At 43.0% G+C, this 18330-nt stretch overlaps 3 protein-coding genes across 3 annotated transcripts; 1 reads left to right on the top strand and 2 right to left on the bottom strand.

Moving 5' to 3' along the window:
• Positions 1-2465: 2465 nt before the first annotated feature.
• On the top strand, positions 2466-4125 carry LOC127780552 (transcription factor RSL3-like). Its single transcript, XM_052307471.1, has 5 exons — positions 2466-2992; positions 3089-3292; positions 3379-3444; positions 3561-3626; positions 3742-4125. The coding sequence occupies exons 1-5, from the start codon at positions 2540-2542 to the stop codon at positions 3838-3840; spliced, it is 888 nt and encodes a 295-aa protein (XP_052163431.1). The 5' UTR covers positions 2466-2539; the 3' UTR covers positions 3841-4125.
• Positions 4126-4747: 622 nt separating this feature from the next.
• Positions 4748-7468, bottom strand: LOC127780506 (uncharacterized). Its single transcript, XM_052307427.1, has 4 exons — positions 6629-7468; positions 6280-6528; positions 6082-6173; positions 4748-5864 (listed from the first exon to the last, which is right to left on the bottom strand). Exons 1-4 carry the CDS (start codon positions 7451-7453, stop codon positions 5084-5086), a joined length of 1947 nt encoding a protein of 648 aa, XP_052163387.1. The 5' UTR covers positions 7454-7468; the 3' UTR covers positions 4748-5083.
• A 3005-nt stretch (positions 7469-10473) lies between these two features.
• Positions 10474-16336, bottom strand: LOC127779909 (formin-like protein 13). The gene is made up of 4 exons (XM_052306840.1): positions 15090-16336; positions 14786-14985; positions 11816-12057; positions 10474-11527 (listed from the first exon to the last, which is right to left on the bottom strand). Exons 1-4 carry the CDS (start codon positions 16178-16180, stop codon positions 10736-10738), a joined length of 2325 nt encoding a protein of 774 aa, XP_052162800.1. The 5' UTR covers positions 16181-16336; the 3' UTR covers positions 10474-10735.
• Positions 16337-18330: the final 1994 nt, after the last annotated feature.

Raw genomic sequence — 18330 nt, 5'->3', positions numbered from 1 at the left:
TCAGAATGACAGGAAAAACACATGAGGAAGTCGGTATAATTAAATCCAAATGTACATTTTATTAACAAGTCAGAAATCTGTTTGCCTACTTTAATGACACTAAGGAAACTTCCTTCTCTGTTTATGAACCGAGAGTCAACCAATTTTAGTGAAGAAAACAAACCCTTATGTATGCATATTTCTCTGTTAATTACTAATAATCTAAAAATAATAATAGTCTAATATCATAGTAAGCAAATGTCAACTGCCTTAGCTGACAATGAGTTAGCAGTAAGTAATCTGTCTGGAGTAAAGACAAAAGAGTTGCGTGCAATTTACAATCATTTTTTTTTGGCAGCACCATTTGTTCTCTTCCCTAGTTGATTCTAACATCAAGTATTCAAGGTGCAAAATATCGCCTATTTTAACCTCTAGCCGACAACATACTCTAATTTTTCTCACAAATGTAGTACAGTTTTTGCCAGTTAAGACTGGGTGCAGAATATATATCAAGTGAGTCAATTTTGAGAAATAGTACAATAGATTGTGGCCTCAATTGATCCAACAATGACTGAAAAGTGATAACTTGGAGAAAGAGATGGTGCAAGTACATTGACTTCTAGCCTTCTTGGAGCCACCCTTAATATTTTAAGGAGAGAGAGATATAATTTTAGCCTTAAGAGTGCTTCAGAAGTACATGCAACAAAATTTCAGAATAGCTACTAGTCTATCATGATAAGATTATACTAAACGAGTTGTAGGGTTAATTGAAATATAAGTACAAACAAAGTACTTAGACTATCATTAATAACGTTATATAATGTAAATTATATCAGTGGATAGCTCAAGTTAGTTGATTGTTGTAATCATTTACAGAGATTAGTTAAATAACGATGCATGGTAAGCTAAAGAATTCGATGGATGTATAGTACAATAGATTCAATCACCGATTTTTCATATTTAATTCACTCTAGTGATAATTCTTTTATGTTTATTGAAAGTTGTTTTAGGCTTATTAAACTGTACTGAACAAGCATATTTAATTGTCTGGAATGGAACTAATGCTAATTATTTTTAGGCTTATTGAACTGTGCAGAATACTCCCATTAAAAAATGTATCTGCCGCTCATAATCTCATATAAGTGAAAGAATGAACGAATTTAAATTGATTTTATGAAACATTTGCAAAGCAAGAGTTTCTTTGAAGCAAAAGGGTAGGAACTCTTGTCAATTCATTCAGAAGAACACCACCATATCAAATATACTGTTCAGAAATAAGTCACAAACAGCAACGAATCAACTGTAGAACTCTAATTAAAAAAAATACATATGTAGTGATCAGAAAATACAAAAAGCAACTTGATGCCTAGTTATAGTTTTTTTAGAAGTTAAGACTAATTTGAGTTTTGCAGATCCAACCACCTATCCCGTACTATAGAGCTAAGATAAGTTTTTTTTTCTGTTTTTCCAATAACATTGCCTGGATCGGATGCAAACCCTTTTTCAGTCTGAAAGTCTCACATGGAGATTGTACTTTGCATATTCTTCCACCCAAAAAAGAAGTCATCATTTATCAACAGAAAAAAAAAGAGAACAGTTACATAGTTATATCCATATTTGATTACTGCTCTTTAGTTCATAGTACAAAGATTGGTGGCCACTTACCAATTGTGATGATAACCAAATATCCCTATTGTAAATATAAACGACTTGCCACAATCTTCACATTACACCTTGAAGTTATAATTGAACCCACATGGGTTATGCAAGATCAAATGAGCACAAAAGAACTTTTGTTGCAACATCAGCTCCGTGCAATGGAATCTGTTCTTCCCCCCATCTTGAGGATCTGACAGCTATCCAAGTTGCAGGAAATGGCAACATATGTAGTTTCTGCAGCTCCCATTGCAAGCACGAGATCACAACGGCATGAACTGGTGTATCTACTGATCATTCACCACAATAATGCAGCATCCACAAGAACTCTTTTTTAGATACTGAGCAAGCCACACAAGAGCTTAATCCCAATAATCTTTAATTTGCTTGCGTTGCATCCGCCTCTCGCTTCAACTCACCACCACTTCCCACGTTCTACAAGGGAGAGTAGTAATTGCGCAAATGGCCAGAGGCCAATGCATCTCTTGGTTCAAGGCTAAACAATCCCCATCATACCAATCTTGCCTGGAAGATAAATAATACTCGCCGTACCTCCGCGACATAATTGCGCATGCTGGTTTTGTTTATGGACTGTCGATATCAAGATCAAGAATCCGGCCGCCAACAAACATAGCACCGTCCCCACGGGGTTGACCTCTGAGGATTGGAGATAACATTTCTTTGCCAAGAACAAGAAACAATTGGTGATGATTAATTGTTTTTGTGTGGCGTCTCCATCCTCGTGGTCAGCAATGGTGGCCACCCAGCTGCACCCACCCTACAAATACCCTCTCATCACACGCATGGCAGAAGCAACTCAGCCATTGCAGCTGACTATAGCGGCAGCATCTCTCTAATTAAGCTAGTGCTTTTCTTTGCCTTGAGGCCTTTTCACCTTGCTGAAATGGAGAGATCATACACATCAGCGGTGCCGTTGATCGAGGCCGACTCGATGGCGCAGTTTCTTGGAGCTCATGGTGATCACTGCTTCACCTACGAGCAAATGGATGAGTCCATGGAGGCAATGGCAGCGATGTTCTTGCCTGGCCTTGACACCGACTCCAATTCTTCTTCTGGTTGTCTCAACTACGATGTGCCTCCACAATGCTGGCCTCAGCATGGCCATAGCTCTAGCGTCACCAGCTTCCCTGATCCAGCTCATAGCTATGGAAGCTTTGAGTTCCCGGTCATGGATCCGTTCCCGATCGCCGATCTCGACACGCATTGCGCCATCCCCTACCTTACTGAGGATCTGATCAGCCCTCCACATGGCAACCATCCATCAGCAAGAGTGGAAGAAGCTACAAAGGTTGTTACACCAGTGGCTACCAAGAGGAAGTCTAGTGCTGCCATGACGGTATGCCCCTGCAAATATCTTAATAGAACAGTGATCTACTTCAGTTACCATGCTGTTTTATTTTCCATGCCTAATTGGATTGATGAACTGATACAGGCATCAAAGAAGAGCAAGAAGGCTGGCAAAAAAGATCCTATTGGCAGCGACGAAGGCGGCAACACCTACATTGATACGCAAAGTTCTAGCAGTTGCACCTCAGAGGAAGGAAACCTGGAGGGCAACACGAAGCCGAGCTCGAAGAAGATGGGTACTAGGGCCAACCGTGGGGCGGCAACCGATCCCCAGAGTCTCTATGCAAGGGTAAGTACAAATAAAATAAAATGTGTAAAAAAAATGACAAAGTGATTCAAGGAATTCTGATGAGGTTAAATTTGTCCGTTCTACAGAAGAGGAGAGAGAGGATCAATGAAAGATTGAGGATCCTGCAGAACTTGGTTCCCAATGGAACAAAGGTAAGCTCAATATGAAACTTAACTACAGGCAATAACTAAGTTTTTGCCTCATACATTTGAGCATGATAATTGGTACAAAGAAATTTGGGTGTAACTTGATAAGTATGATCTGACAGGTTGACATCAGTACAATGCTGGAGGAAGCAGTGCAGTATGTCAAATTTTTGCAACTTCAGATTAAGGTGGATACATTACATATCATTGTCATCTAGCCAAGGATTGTTAATAACCAAATTATTTTTCTATAAACAGTAAGTGAAATACCTTCCTAACTTTGCTGCAAACTATCATGTGCAGTTGCTAAGCTCTGATGACATGTGGATGTATGCACCAATCGCTTACAATGGAGTCAACATCAGCAATATTGATCTGAACATCTCTTCTCTGCAAAAATAATATCGCCTCGGATATACAGAGCTAACATTGAATTGCATAGAGATTAATTGATTCTGGCCCATATAGTCCCAAGTATCATACATGTAATGTAACTTTATTCATTTTTCTTCCTACTACTTGGCATTTACCATAAAGCCATAAGAGGAAGTAATCATGATCATGTTAATGATCAAAGATCAAGTGATATGATTGACTTCCATTTGAGATGAGTATTTTTCATGTCACAGTGTTGGCATTTGTAACACTAATCCTATACCTTGTTTATTTTTTTGAGAGAGAAATATACATTGACAGGAATAATACAAGCTTAATCCTATCAAAAGAGAGGTACTAGGTAGGCTAATTTCTAAAAAATAATTCAAAATTTGTTGTACACATACTAACCCAGAGACACACAGGGGGTAAACCCTTTGCTTCATCCCTGTAAAAGACGGAGGAATAGGAAAAACATAGGATTATGACAGGAATGTAAGCGTAAAACAGAGGATTGCAAAACACAAGAAAAACATAGGAATGATCGTTTGATTGGACCACAGAAAAAACACAGGAATCGGATGAGAGATATAGACTTAAAGGATTTTTTCCAAGAGGTTGGACCTCTTGCTAAGTTTCCTCCAAAAACTATATACTATAAGCCATTCCATAGGAAATTTGTAGGATTTGGAAAACTTCAATCCTTTGAATCAAAGGGCTACATAGGAAAATTTCCTATAGGATTTCAATCCTATAAAATTCCTTCATAATTCCTTTGATTCAAAGGGGCCCTAACTTTGAAAAAGGCAGTACACTTGACAATTGACATCACCAGTACATCAACACAAATTGAAATGTACCGAAGAACATGTAATGAAATGTGAGATGCAGTCATGAGCATGTATGCAAGTATGTAATGACAAGTGTAGCAAGTAATTGATCAGAGTGTAAATTGCGCCAGATATCCTCAGCTTTGTTTCAATGTCCTACTTAGGTTCACCAATAGTACTATTCAGATCTTTCATGGCCTTAAAGTCGCACTTGAGGCAATTGTTAGTTTTTGGATGCCATGTCTCATCACAGACAAGATTAGCAATAGTTGCAACAATACCATCAGAGCATCCAACATTTATCAGACAGCATTTGGAAGTTATGCCTAACATGCTTCTACCAGCTAGAATTCTGACGATGGTAAACTTATATTATCTGCAGCTACACAAAATTTATTTGTTCATTCTATATATTGATAAAGCTCTTTGCACAGTTACTGTTATTTTCTCTCGTCCTTCTCTTCATCAATTACACCATTTAGACCTTCTAGCGCCATTGCAGCATATTGAACATGCCTTAAAAGGGCTCCATAAATCTTTCTCCGTACCCTCTCGCACGCATCGCTCTCCTCTTCTTCAGAAAACATGATATCCTTGTTTGTTCGGTCAACCGAAAGCATCCTCTCATGTAGCGCGACACGGTTGAGCCAGTCATCCACCCTTTTAAGCTGCTGCAGAAGGCCTGCAACTTGGGAATCACATGGTGCATACATGGTCTCGCTTTCGATATCGTCCAAGAACTTGTCGATGTACTTGAGGAACCAACAGTTGCACTCTGATCTCAGTGCTACAGCCAGGTCCATGGCAGCACTCATGTTACTTCCTTGAGAGGAACCATCAGATGCTTTCCTTGAGGACCTTTTGCTGCAGTTGCACTTTGGCTTGGAACAACAGAACAATGGGGTCATAGGCTTTGACTCTGCCAGTGGTAGCTTTGGTGATTCAGTGGGTCTTGTATGGCTAGAAAAAGGTGAGAGGTCTGCTTCAATGGCTTCTCTGATCCATAAGATGGCAGACTGCTTCCTATCCAATGCAGCCTTCAAAGCAGCTTTGGTTGAAGCTGAGGATGTTGAATTGGAACCACATGCTTTTACATGCCTAATTTTGGTCTGTGATTGGGCGATGAAGATAGCATGATCCAGTTCCTGAGAGAATTTCAAGAACCTGTCGATGAGCTCCTTTGGGTTTTCTTCCTTGTCAGATTGTAGTTCAGAGTAAGTACTGCAAAAAAAGGGGGAAATGAACTATCAATTACATGGTGCAATGTTATTTACAAGTATAGAAACTTGATCATACAATTCTATAATTAAGTGAAATCAGATATCAATCAAATTTACTGTTCTAACGGACTGTATTATTCCCAAATTTCTCAATCCTCATGTAAAATTTTCACCCAATCATTCTCGCCAATTCTACATAAGCTCTAAACATCACTCACCTCAGGCATTTTATCAATTTCTCAGTGGTAGATGCCTCTAGCAATCCATCAAGCACAGCCTGCAGTGCCATATCTCTCTGCTTCACTGCTTCCTGCAATTGGGGGCAAACAATAATCACCAGAATTAACTTGTTGAAAGAACAGAACCAAGCAAAAAAAAAATGCAGTAGAATCAACTAGGGAGATATACCAGTATACCTTTCCATGCTTCAGCAAGCTTGATGAAAGTGTGCTCCACATCACATTGCTCTCACACCACTTGATGCTGCTCGACGCCGCAGCGCTCTGCGGCGTCGCCACCGTGCAATTAGAGCTTTCTCTGGTCATCTTAGCAGACGCCCTCTTGGAGAGCACGTTGAATGCCTTCTCGGCTTTCCTCCTCACCGACTCCATCGGATCATCATTCTGCGTGATAGTAGAGTTTGGGCCGGATTTACTTGGAGAAACCTAAATGATAGACCAAAAATTGACCGAATCAGCTTTGATTTGTTGCAATTTGTGTGTTATTTGGCGCGAAATTTTGGGAGATTCAAAGAAATGGATTTACGCTGTTCCCGCGTCTCCGTGGAGCGACGGGCCTCCTGTCCTTGACGCCTCCGGTGAAATCCCAGTTCCTCCTCGCCGAGGACAGCGACGACACGTCGGACTCCTCGTCGTCGTCGTCGGTGCTGGTGCCGTCGATGGACGTGACGCTGACCTTCCTCAGCTTCCCCAGGACGGCGGCGCCGCTCCTCCTCGCCGCCGCGCCCGCCTCCGACAAGTTCGATATCGACCGTGACCTGTGGCGGTAGCCGATCGCGGAGGGGGAGCCGCCGCCGCCCGCCTGCCGCGCCCTCCTCTCGCCCGGGATGGGGGGCGTCGGCGACGAGCGGCGCGGGCGCTCGGACACGACCTCCTTGATCTCCGCCGCGGCGCCGCCGGCGGCGGCGTCGTCGGCGGGTTCCTGCTGGATGCAGGGGTAGCGGCCGGGGAGGACGCGGAAATGGCGGAGCACGGGCGCCGGGACGGACGGTACCAGGTGCTCGACCTCGATGACCTGGCCGATGTGGAGGCCGTTGGTGAGGATGAGGTCGTCGTGGTCGGCGTGGAGGGAGACGTAGCAGGAGCGCGCGGAGTCGGAGAGGCGGAGGTAGAAGCCGTGGTGGCCGGAGAAAGGGTCGGCGCCGGAGAGCGCGGGGGTGATGTTGGTGACCTGGAGCAGGACGCGGCCGCCGCCGCGGGAGGAGCGGGGCGCCGTGGGGGTGGCGCCGTCGTCGTCGGAGGGGTCCGGCGGCCGGAGCAGCCGCTGCAGGCTGCCCGGCCGGAGCGCCGGCCTGTGCGGCGACGACGGCAGCGACGCCGGCCTCGACGTCGACGACGACACCGGCGGCATTTCCGGACGACACGACACGCGACGAGAGAGAGAGAGAGAGAGAGAAAGAGAAAGTGGTGCGAGATTGTTTGATGGTTCGGAGAGAGCGGGGCGGAGTTTGTGGCGGGGAACTCGGTGGCGGGTTTGAATGGCGGTTACCGCGAAATCTCAGCCGTCTAAACTTCCCATCAAGATTCGTATTGTTATTTTTGTTGGGAAAATGTAAGGCCCAAATATAGAGGCCCATAAGATGTGGACGGTTCAGGTCAAGTCCAAACATTTCCAACAGCCTGTTGGTTTGGTGTCGTTTGTAGTCTTAGCCAATTTTTTTTGGCAATGGCAAGAGTTGGCTATTGCCAAAGTTTTGGGAAAGTAACTGAGTATAAAATAAATTGTTTGCCTCACGTGTGTTAGTGTTAGGATATAAAATAAATTGCTCGTCGTTTCTCATCAACTTAATCTTTGCATTAAATTTAAAAATATATTGGTCATTCGATTTTTTTTCTCACGAATATTCAGGATACAAATTTTTTTTACAGAAATATACCGTCGGTCTTGCACAACCGTTACACGAAAGTGCGCTTTCCCTAAGCGATACCGCCTGCGACGTCATTCCCACGTCACTTTCGCTTAACGGTTGAGCGAGACCAATGGTATATTTCCCTAAAAAATTTTACATCCCGAATATTACTGAGAAAAAATTGAATGAATAGTATATTTTTAAATTTAATTCCTTAATCTTTTGGATTGTAGTGATCGGTAAATGTAACTCAATAAAATCAACCAAACCGAAAAAAAATAGCAATGCTTAAAATTTGGTTACCTGGTTAGGTTTGGCAAAGAACCAAACGCACCCCAATCCTTCTTTCAACTGAAAATTTCTCCAAATAGCACTAACTGACTGAAAATCTATTATATTATTAAGACAGCTCGAAAAGGAGGCACCACATTCGAAATTCCCACATTAATCGGAGAAAAAGAAAAAAAAAGAAAAGGAAAGTCCAAGTAGGAATACAATCTAAAAATAGCTGAAATTCGGAATTAAAAATAAGTAATATTGAAAGAAATTTCCATATAATAACCCAATACGGGATTAATCAAAATTCGAAATAAAAATAAAATAAAATCCAAAATTAGAAAAGAAAAGGAGAGTCCAAGTACGAATACATCCTAAAAATAACTAAAATTCGGAATTAAAAATAAGCAATATTGAAAGAAGTTTCCATATAAGAACCCAATACGAGATTAATCAAAATTCGAAATAAAAATAAAATAAAATCAAAAATTAGAAAAGGAAAGGAGAGTCCAAATAGAAATACAATTTAAAAATAGCTGAAATTCGGAATTAAAAATAAAGAATATTAAAAGAAGAGCCCATATAAGAACCCATATAAGAACCCAATACGAAATTAATTAAATTCAGAATAAAAATAAAAATAAATCCGAAATTAGCAAAATAAAATAAAAGAAGAGTTTAAGTAGGAATACAATTTAAAATTAGCTGAAATTCGGAATTAAAAATAAGCAATATTGAAAGAAGAATCCATATAAGAACCTAATATGAGATTAATTAAAATTTTGAATAAAAAATAAAATAATATCCAAAATTATAAAAATTAAAAGAGAATTCTAGTAGGAATACAATTTTGAAACAACTGAAATTGAAAATAAAAAATAAAAACATTAAAAGAACACAATACGATATTAACTAATTTTTTAAAAAATAAATTCTGAAATTAGAAAAAGAAAAATAAGATTTCAATTAGGAATACAATTTATAAATAACTAAAATTTGTGATAAAAATAAAGACTATTGAAAGAAAAGACCATCTAAAACACATGACGAGATAAATTAAGTAATATGCCTATAAAGGAGTAGAGTGGTGGCGGTTGATACGACATATAAAAATTGTTAATAAAACACCAAATAGAATCCTAATGACGATTAAAAGGAGGGACGCCAAGCATGCCGTGAAGCAAACAAGTAAAGCAGTTGTTGGGACTTCTAGAAAGTAAAAAAAAATAAACCCTATTGATAATCATATTCGATTTTTAAAATCTCAATGACAATAAAAAGGATAAGCAGTGGGCGGGGTGTATAAGAGTATAGTTGCAGAGCCGCCGACGGTTGACAGGACTTCTAGAAAATAAAAAATGAATTCCAACGATAGTTATGTTTGATTTTTAGAATCACAATGACAATAAAGTGTAGGCGATGGACGGGCTGTAGAGGGGCATAGTGGCATCGTTTGATGGAACTTCTAAAAATTATAAAAAAAAACTACAAGTCCAATTTTTAAAGGTTTGGAACTTCCAAAAAAGTAAAAAAAAACCCAATGATAATCATGTTTAATTTTAAAATCTCAATGACAATAAAGAGGGGAGGCAGCGGGCAAGCCGTAGAGGAGTACAATGGCAAAGCCGCTGATGATTTGGCGGGACTTCTAGAAAGTAAAAATGAACCCAAACGATAATTATGTTCGATTTTTAAAATCTTAATGACAACAAAGAGAAGAAACAGTGGACGGGCCGTAGAGGAATATAATGGCAACGTTTGACGGGACATCTAGAAATTATAAAAACGAAACCCAACATGACAATAAACTCTAAAAACTATAAAATGCAATTTTTAAAGGTTCCAAGAAAAATGAATAAAAATAGTGGTAGATCGAGCAAGCAAATAAAGAATGAGATGACATAAGAGGTAGCACATGGTGTGACTTTTAAAAACTATATAATTAGAAACGCGAGGATGATAAGGTTTGGTCTTTTAAAATCTTAAGACAATGAGATAGCTATTTAATAAATTTTAAGTAAAATCATACTAAAAAATAGATGATTTTGTTTGGGTGGTGGATTTTGTTTGGGTGGTGGCCGCGCAACAGCTAGTTTCTCTAAAATGACGCTACCGAGCTGATAATTGAATTGTCACTTTCGACCACGAAATCTGTTCATGACTTGTTCAAAGGGTGCATAGATTTGTTCAGCGGTAACATGACTATATTGAAAAGAAAACTGAAGTTACACTTCCAACAAATATATTTTCTCTTAATATGATAATTCTCAAACAGATGCTATTTGAGCTGAATGGTAAGAACATACTACCATAATACTGAATGCCTTTGTAGTTTGTACAGCTACCTTTCTTTAGCTTTGGTAAACATCTACTTTTAACAGTGACAGACAGTGACGACTCCCTTATTTCTGACGGTGATTACAGTCTATACACCACAATGTTCAGCTCCGGAAGAATCACTACTCTCAAATCTTATCAGCTAACCTATGCACCAAAAATGTTTGCTCCTAAGATGACGAGCTGTCCTCATCGGAGGAGCTAAGAACTCGCCGGTTCTCATTCCGATGAGGCGGCAATGAGGTACCTGCGGTGACGCGGAACGACTTACCGGAGCCCATCATCACCCTCTCCGGCGTCCTGCCGACGTCCCTGCAAACACGGTCCAGTATCAGGAGGAATTCATCCACCACCACGAATATCCTCAGAGGGTGAGGCTCCTCCTTGGTGGCGTCGCCATGGAAGTACTCCGTCGTCTCCTTCACGAGGCGCAACGCGTTCTCCTCTGCGGTTTTCATGTTCTTGATCTCTGCCTCTGCTCTTCTGAGGAAGACAACCATTGCCTGGAAGAAGTTCTCGCTCGCGCCTTGATCTGAGCAAGTCTCCTTGAGCTGTAGGACAAGCTTCACCTTCTCGAGATCGGCTTCGAGCCTCAGGATGTTGCCGCTCAGTGTGTCCATCTCCAGTGTGGCCGCTCTCTTCACGTTGGAGAGCTCACTGCTGAGCCCTGCAAGTAATTTCAAGCCGTCCCTTTTGAACTGTTCCTTGCTGCCGCTGCCAGGATTAACCGCGCTCTGATCAGAATCGAAGCCTTCTGATCGGATGATCTCTTTAACCACGAAGTGAAGCAATGTCGTTCTACCATCTGTTGACTTGATGTCTGCAAGCTTTAGGAGAGTATCAAGCTTGAAAGCCCTCGCCTCGCCTCGATTGGTTCCATCATTCATGCGGTTCCCGGTTTTTAGAACTGCATCTAGCAGCTTCAAAAACAGTTTGCTGCTTCTTAACTCTTCACAGGCTGCCTGAAAGATTTCTGAAGGAATATTACATTTTACTCCAAAATAATTGAGAATTCAGAAGTTTGATAAGTGATCTATTTGATTTTTTTTTTTTGGGGGACAGCTCACGGGTGAGAAACTTAGAATGTGTGGCATATCTTTTGTGAAGCATGAAAACACCTATCTTAAATTTACATTTTTTAAGAGAAGAGAATAATATCTAAACAGTTGGTAATTTGATATAATTGGTAGGTAAAATGGAGGAAGTATTGTAAACTTCATGGAATGATAAGATCATCATAGCTATTTTACCTCCAATGTTCCAAAAGATTTCCTTAAATAATTCACTTCATTGTCAAAATTTGCTCTGTACAGCATCGCATCCACTCTCTCGAAGGCAAAAGGAACTCCAAGTACATCTTTCAGAAAGCGCTCTGCTGGATCAATTTTTGACAAATCGCCACTATAACCTTTTAGTTTCAATTCTTCTTCTTTTGTTGGTGCCATCTTAGCTAGTGTTTCATAGAACTCAGATCCTAAATCTTCAGGATTTCCTGGTAACACAGATTAAAACATTTATAACTAAATCAGGCAAAAGTTGCATCATTCATACTCCAAAAAGTAATGCAGTTATGCAAGAGTTTTCACTGAGTACTGTCAACTATGTTTTAAATATCACGCCAAATGTATTGAACTATTGATGAGATATGTTGGCTCTGGACAATAAACAAATACTCCAGTTGGAATGGAAGTTGTTGGATCCAAGTATCCAACATAGCCAATGAATGTTGCCATGTGACATCATAAGAAAACAACTGCATCATAGGCCCACTACTGTAGCATACACAGCATTAACCTTTTCTATAATAGGAATTCCCTAAGGAAACCGTGCATGCTCGTAACAGTGATGATTAAATAATCCCACAAAGGTTCACAGCATTCATAATTCTAGTTGATGTATACCAACCACATACGGAGACGCCTAACAATTTTCGCCGGGCAAAAATTTTTTTCGCCGGGCGAGACGCCTAACAATAGAAATAATAGGAAAATCTGGGGATACAAGTCACTGTGCATGGGTAAAGAAGCAATAATTCAGTTATGGTTTCTACTGAATTTTATTTGTACACCAACAACAATAATCAATAGCGTTCACTGGTAGTTAGCCTCCCAACACAGTCGTGATCTCTGACAACTTATCACTCATGACATATGATGGAGTTTATAGCACGGAATGTGACATGCTTATCATGATGACATATGTAGTTTTTAGTACGGAATGCAATATGCCTTTATCTACAAAAAGAAAACATATTTCTTAGCATATATAGATGGTCAAATAACAACCTGAAAGATGATTGTACTATTCAAGATCAGGCAATAAAACACCTAAGTTTGGTAAGGGATGTCCCTTGACAGTAAGGCATTGATGAAACTAGACGTTTAGACCTACTACAACCACTTCTATAATTCAACCAGATTTGTTTCGGTGTACAAGAATTTCAACTGTCCTTTTTTAACAATGAGCAATATATGTAATATCAACCAAGTTAATTTGTTATTCAATTACTTTAAGAATGGATTAGTAACTCACAAAACCTATAGAATCCTGGTTCACAAATTGGACATGATAAACTCAAGAATATTGTGTTAACATATTCACAATAAAAAATAATAGAAATTATATCACCAATTATTTCCAGCTCAAACGATAAACGAGTGACACGTCTGTAGGCCAATATAAGAGAGAAGTTGATGGTTTGTGATGAATAAAATGAGAAAACAAACCTTGAAATGAAGATGTAAGTTTAATTTGGATAATGAAAATTGGCAAGGAAGTCCTCATAATCTACGTTCTACAAACTAATAGTGCAGAAGTTCTAAAGCAACTGACAGCTCATCTGTGTGCATGCCACTAGTAAATGCAGCTATTATCACATTGAAAATACAGACATGTAATATAACATTATCACAATACAGAACAGACACGAAAAGGTAAAGCACTAGTGTCTTTGTGAAAGATGCATCTCGCCTATTCTATCCATGTCACAATCTGCCTACTGATCTCACCATGGCCTAACATGACATGACCAATGATGCTACATCACTGTTTCTTTAAAAATATATTTTTGGCAACAGACTGTATCACTGGCTATTCACAAAAGTATATGTACCAACAAATTAAAAAGTTACATAACAAAAAGAAAACGTCCATGTTTCATCGCATAGTGATACTCCAGTCCAGTCACTTGCACCCACAGTCTCAGGATCTCAGCTCTAGAAACTTAACATCAACCAATAGAAGCTTATTTGGAACAAACACAGCATTGCCATGTAATCATCGGACTTATGGTGCACAAATTATCCTTGTTGGAACGCATTACATCCAGAAAATTTGATTATGAAAGTAACCCCCCACCAAAAATATAATTGAATGTGACAATGGAGGTCAAAAGGCAGGACAAGTATAGGAGCCTTCTCTATCAGTTCACATCAAAATTAAAGGAAAAGGTGTCATGTTGGGGAATTGGAGAGGGAGAGAGATTCCCTGGTATGCTAGGCATGTACTCTCATATTTGTTAGGTGAGCAATACGACAATTGCTTATGCCTGAAATTTCGAGAACCTTCAGGTATAATTTGTGCGTCGTTGTAGAACAGTGTGACACTTCTAGAAATATTTACTGATTATAGTGATGAGTACAGAGTTAAATATCTCAAAAACTGCCGTTCAGTCAACAAGATTACTAAAAATATGATTTTGTAAGGACATTGAGGTCTTGGTGGCATACTGACATGTGATTTATGATTTGTGGCATACAGATGCCCCGACTTTCATTGTCGATTTCAGATGAATAGAAGAGTCAGAAATTCAACGGTAGCACAGAGTGAATTGATAAATTATGCTAACCTAGCATCTAGTAGAAAATTAAGTACAGTCAAAAAGCTGGAATTTCTCCCATTTAGCTAATCTTTCATTTCCTTCTCTGATAGCAGTAAGGTAATTCTGAGAATTTTTTTTACCCCAGAAACCAAACAGGCTTACTCATCTTCCAAAAAAAAAAAAAACTAACCAAATCACTTGTCAGGTACTATATGTTTGTGTGCTTAATTTAACAGTGACTAGATTGTACTACTGTGCAATGACATGTGGCCACCGGAATTGCAGAGAGCATAGCACATAACAGTAGTAGTAATTGATAAATTCCACAATGACACAGTAGTAGGGGACCAAACACCACATACGTCATGCGAGAAGTAAGAAATTGAGAGCACAATCTCACCACGCACGAGTGCACCAATCACTTCGTCGGCGGCCACGTTGAGCGATTTGAGCATGATCGCGACGTTCTGCAGCCGCTTCGGGTCAAGCAACCGCCTCTCCTGCTTCCCGGATCCCCCCCTCCTCGCCGCCGGGTCCGAGCTCCCCGCGCCGCCGCCGCCGCTGTTCAGGAACAAGCTCTCCATCGCCTCCTCGTCGACGCTGCCGCGCCATCGATAGACAGCTCAGTTGAAACAGAGAGATGGGGGTAATGTGGAAGAATGGAGGGGGGGGGGGGGGGGGGGGGTGAAGAGAGGGGGGCGCACCGGAATGTGTCGGAGTTCTTGACCTGATCCCACACGGTGGTGCGGCCGGAGATTGCCCGGAGCTTGTCCCAGTGCAGTGGCTTCAGGTGCGGCGGCTTGGGCGGCCGCGCGGCGCCGGAATTCTCGCCTCCCCTGTCTTCAACAGCGGGTTTGACGGGGGAACCGGTTAGTTCCAGATTGGCCAGCGCGGCGGGCGGCGGCGATTCTGCCGGGAGCGGCCGGAGCAGCCTCTGCCTCGGCGGGGGCGGCGGCGGTGGCGGACGAACAGGTCGTGGGGGATTGGTTTGCGGCGGTGCAGGCGCGGCCATGGGCGGCATGGCTGTTTGTTCCAGCGTGCTGTGCTGGCTCGTGCTCCGGCTGAACGACGACATGGCGGTCTTCGGCGCGGTGTAGTACGTGGCCTGGTCCTCCTCGTCGGTGGAATACCCCGTGGTGGTCAACGGCGGAGTGGACGGTGGCGGAGGCGGGGGTTGCGATTCCGGCCGCTTCAGCGGCGGCAACGGCTGGAGGTCAGGGCTCGGCTGCTTCAGCAGCGGGAGCGGGCGGAGGTCCGGGCTCTTTTCGTGCTGGCGCACCTCCACCAGCGTCGTGAGCGGGTCGAGGTATATCGCGTCCGACGCCGTCGAGCTCGGCGGCGGCGACCGGTGCTGGCGGGAGCTGCTCCCGACATCGCTCGGGACTCTCGCCGCCACCGCCGCCGCCGCCCCCACCGCCCGCTTCGCGGCGCGGTCGCCGTCGTCCTCCTCCTCGCGTCGTCGTCGCCGCAGCAGGAGGCAGCAGGAGTAGGACGCCACCGCGAGCGCCACGAGGCCCGCCGAGAGCGCGATGGCGACGGTGTTCATGACGGTGGTCGTCGACCGCCCCCCGCCGGTGGTGGCCGACGCCGCGGCCGCAGGCGGCGGCGGCGGGACGGCCTCGCTCCCGGACATCGGCGGCGGCGGCGACCACTCGATTGGGAAGAACGGCTGGTGGAGCGACCGCCGCCGCACAACCCCACCGCCGGCGCCGGCGACCTCCACCTCCGCCGCCACACATAATTGAGCACCCACTAACAACGCAATCGCCGTGCTCAGTGCAACTCTCCTCCTCATACTCGAAAGAAATTCGAACTCCTCCGGTAAATTTTCTCTGAAATTTTCAAAAAATTCCAGCGTCGTTGGCTAACTTCCTTCTCGTGGCGTGGTTTTCGTTAGGAGAAAGTTGGAGAGGCTTTGCCTCGCCAGGAGTGGCAAATGCGAGCGTTTCGCCCCCCCCCCCCCCCCCCCCCCCACGCGAAGCGAAGCGCTCCTCTCTTCCAGAAATCCTCCTCTCACCGACACGTGGGCCCGGGTATCTCGCATGCCCCACCAGCCAGCGACTAACCGCAAGCCGCCACTTCGGCGTGTTGAACCGGGGCGCGGTCACAAAAACACGCGAAACACCTGGCCATCAGCACCTACCCAATGAGACATGGGCCACATCCCTAGGTGGGCCCCAGACGTCAGCTTCAGGGGGGAACAATAATAAATGAAGTGGAATTCCAGGGGCTCCAGAAACAACCAAACGCGGAGGCCCAGTGGGGAAGAAGCGGCCACGCTGGCGCCGGTGCTTCCCCCCTTCCGCTGGCACCAGCTACCCCACCAAAGGTGGGTCCCACATGTCAGTGAATGTAGCGGATGCTCTGGGGGGCTGAGACGACGTGAGATGTGGGAGTGTCCCCTGCGCGACGGTCTTGTCGTCTGCGGTGACACACTGTTGGTGCGTGCGTGTCATCAGTGGGTTCCGGCTGACGTGGCGAGTTCCGCGCGATGTTACGTGCGGCCTGAAAGCGGAGTGGCCGTTTCACTCTACATAGCGGCGAAACAGTGCGCTGCTACACGGTGTAGCATCTAGTACTAGTAGTAGGAGTAACATGTATGGAGTCTGTACAGTGGCAGGTAGCTAGCACAGGTATGGGATTGATGGAGCTCGCGAATTGTAGCCGGTGATCTGTGCAAGACAAATCGTCAAATCGCGAGTTGCGGGACCAGCGTTTCTCAGACCACCGGACCGGGATTATCGTGTCCCGACGATAAGCGGTACCCATAGTAACCGTGACAAATCGTATAAAATTTATCAAAATTTTAAATTAATTTTTAAATTTAGTTAAATTTAAGGAGGTTATTGCGGTTTCTTTTAGGGCATGTATAAAGATAGAGTCAGATATAAGCTCTACGTTATCTAGAGAGTAGCATTCTACAGCAGATAGAGACAATACGATCTCTAATCATTAATATATCAAAAATATTTTTTCTTACTCTTCTTTCCTTTCTTTCACTACCATGCAACAAAATTTGCTCAAATAAATACTAAGAGTCGACTCTGAACCGTTGTTATGCATAATAACCATACTCTTTTTTTCATGTTATCAAATTTACTTGTATAGAAATAGAAAGACCACTAATAAAAATCATTGTACGAGCCCTTAGTACCCCATAACTGCGCGGTTATCGGCGGTTTGGAAAACTCTGATGGGGACAATGGGCCTTGGCACAAACGTGGCATCGGCGCATCGCCAACATTGTCAAGCTGGCATGAAAATTGTGACATAAACCGTGCCGGAGATAGGGGACACACAAAGAGAAGATTTCAGACGCCGTGACGAGAAAAAACTTTGACTGGAACTGCGACTGTGGCATGAGAAACGGACGGACAGTACGTTCTCTGCTGGCCTTGGCGTGTACTCCCTCCGTCTCTTTATAAGTGCAACCATAAGTTTTCGCGTCCAACTTTAATCGTTCGTCTTATCTAAAATTTTTTTATAATTAGTATTTTTATTGTTATGAGATGATAAAACATGAATTGTACTTTACTCGTGACTTATGTTTTTAAATTTTTTTTAAAATTTTTTCAAATAAGACGGACGGTTAAAGTTGGGTACGAAAAATCATGGCTGCACTTATAATGTGAAGGAGGTAAGTCTACGAGTAAGCATCAGCTACCGTGCTAGTACTTGAGCAGTTCAGTCGTTCGCTCTTCAGTACGACGACGGCCCAGCGGCCAGCGTACTAGAAAATGGACAGCATATGCAGCGTGCTATCTGACGTTGTGATGGACGAGCGCGCGAGTGCCAGCATGCAATCCAGTGGGATACGAAAATGGCCAAGCCGTTCATGATTCACGTGTGAACCTGAAACTTTCCAGGATCAATTCATTCCGCTTTTGACACGCAGATATTTTTTTTTTTGTCGCTTCACCCGTTGCATATGCGCGATTGTGCAAT

This window comes from Oryza glaberrima, chromosome 7, assembly GCF_000147395.1.
Source record: "Oryza glaberrima chromosome 7, OglaRS2, whole genome shotgun sequence".
In the NCBI taxonomy this organism is placed as follows: domain Eukaryota; kingdom Viridiplantae; phylum Streptophyta; class Magnoliopsida; order Poales; family Poaceae; genus Oryza; species Oryza glaberrima.
Note: the sequence above shows the minus strand (reverse complement) of the source record. Positions and strands in the feature narration are given on the sequence as shown.

Coding starts and splice junctions, on each gene's coding strand:
- LOC127779909 (XM_052306840.1), bottom strand. CDS start 16,180: ATGAGGAGGAGAGTTGCACTGAGCACGGCGATTGCGTTGTTAGTGGGT. Junction 14,986..15,089: donor AAGAACTCCGACACATTCCG/GTGCGCCCCCCT, acceptor ATGGCGCGGCAG/CGTCGACGAGGAGGCGATGG. Junction 12,058..14,785: donor GATTGGTGCACTCGTGCGTG/GTGAGATTGTGC, acceptor CTGTGTTACCAG/GAAATCCTGAAGATTTAGGA.
- LOC127780552 (XM_052307471.1), top strand. CDS start 2,540: ATGGAGAGATCATACACATCAGCGGTGCCGTTGATCGAGGCCGACTCG. Junction 3,293..3,378: donor CCCAGAGTCTCTATGCAAGG/GTAAGTACAAAT, acceptor TCCGTTCTACAG/AAGAGGAGAGAGAGGATCAA. Junction 3,445..3,560: donor TGGTTCCCAATGGAACAAAG/GTAAGCTCAATA, acceptor ATGATCTGACAG/GTTGACATCAGTACAATGCT.
- LOC127780506 (XM_052307427.1), bottom strand. CDS start 7,453: ATGCCGCCGGTGTCGTCGTCGACGTCGAGGCCGGCGTCGCTGCCGTCG. Junction 6,529..6,628: donor CACGGAGACGCGGGAACAGC/GTAAATCCATTT, acceptor TCTATCATTTAG/GTTTCTCCAAGTAAATCCGG. Junction 5,865..6,081: donor AAATTGATAAAATGCCTGAG/GTGAGTGATGTT, acceptor CTTTTTTTGCAG/TACTTACTCTGAACTACAAT.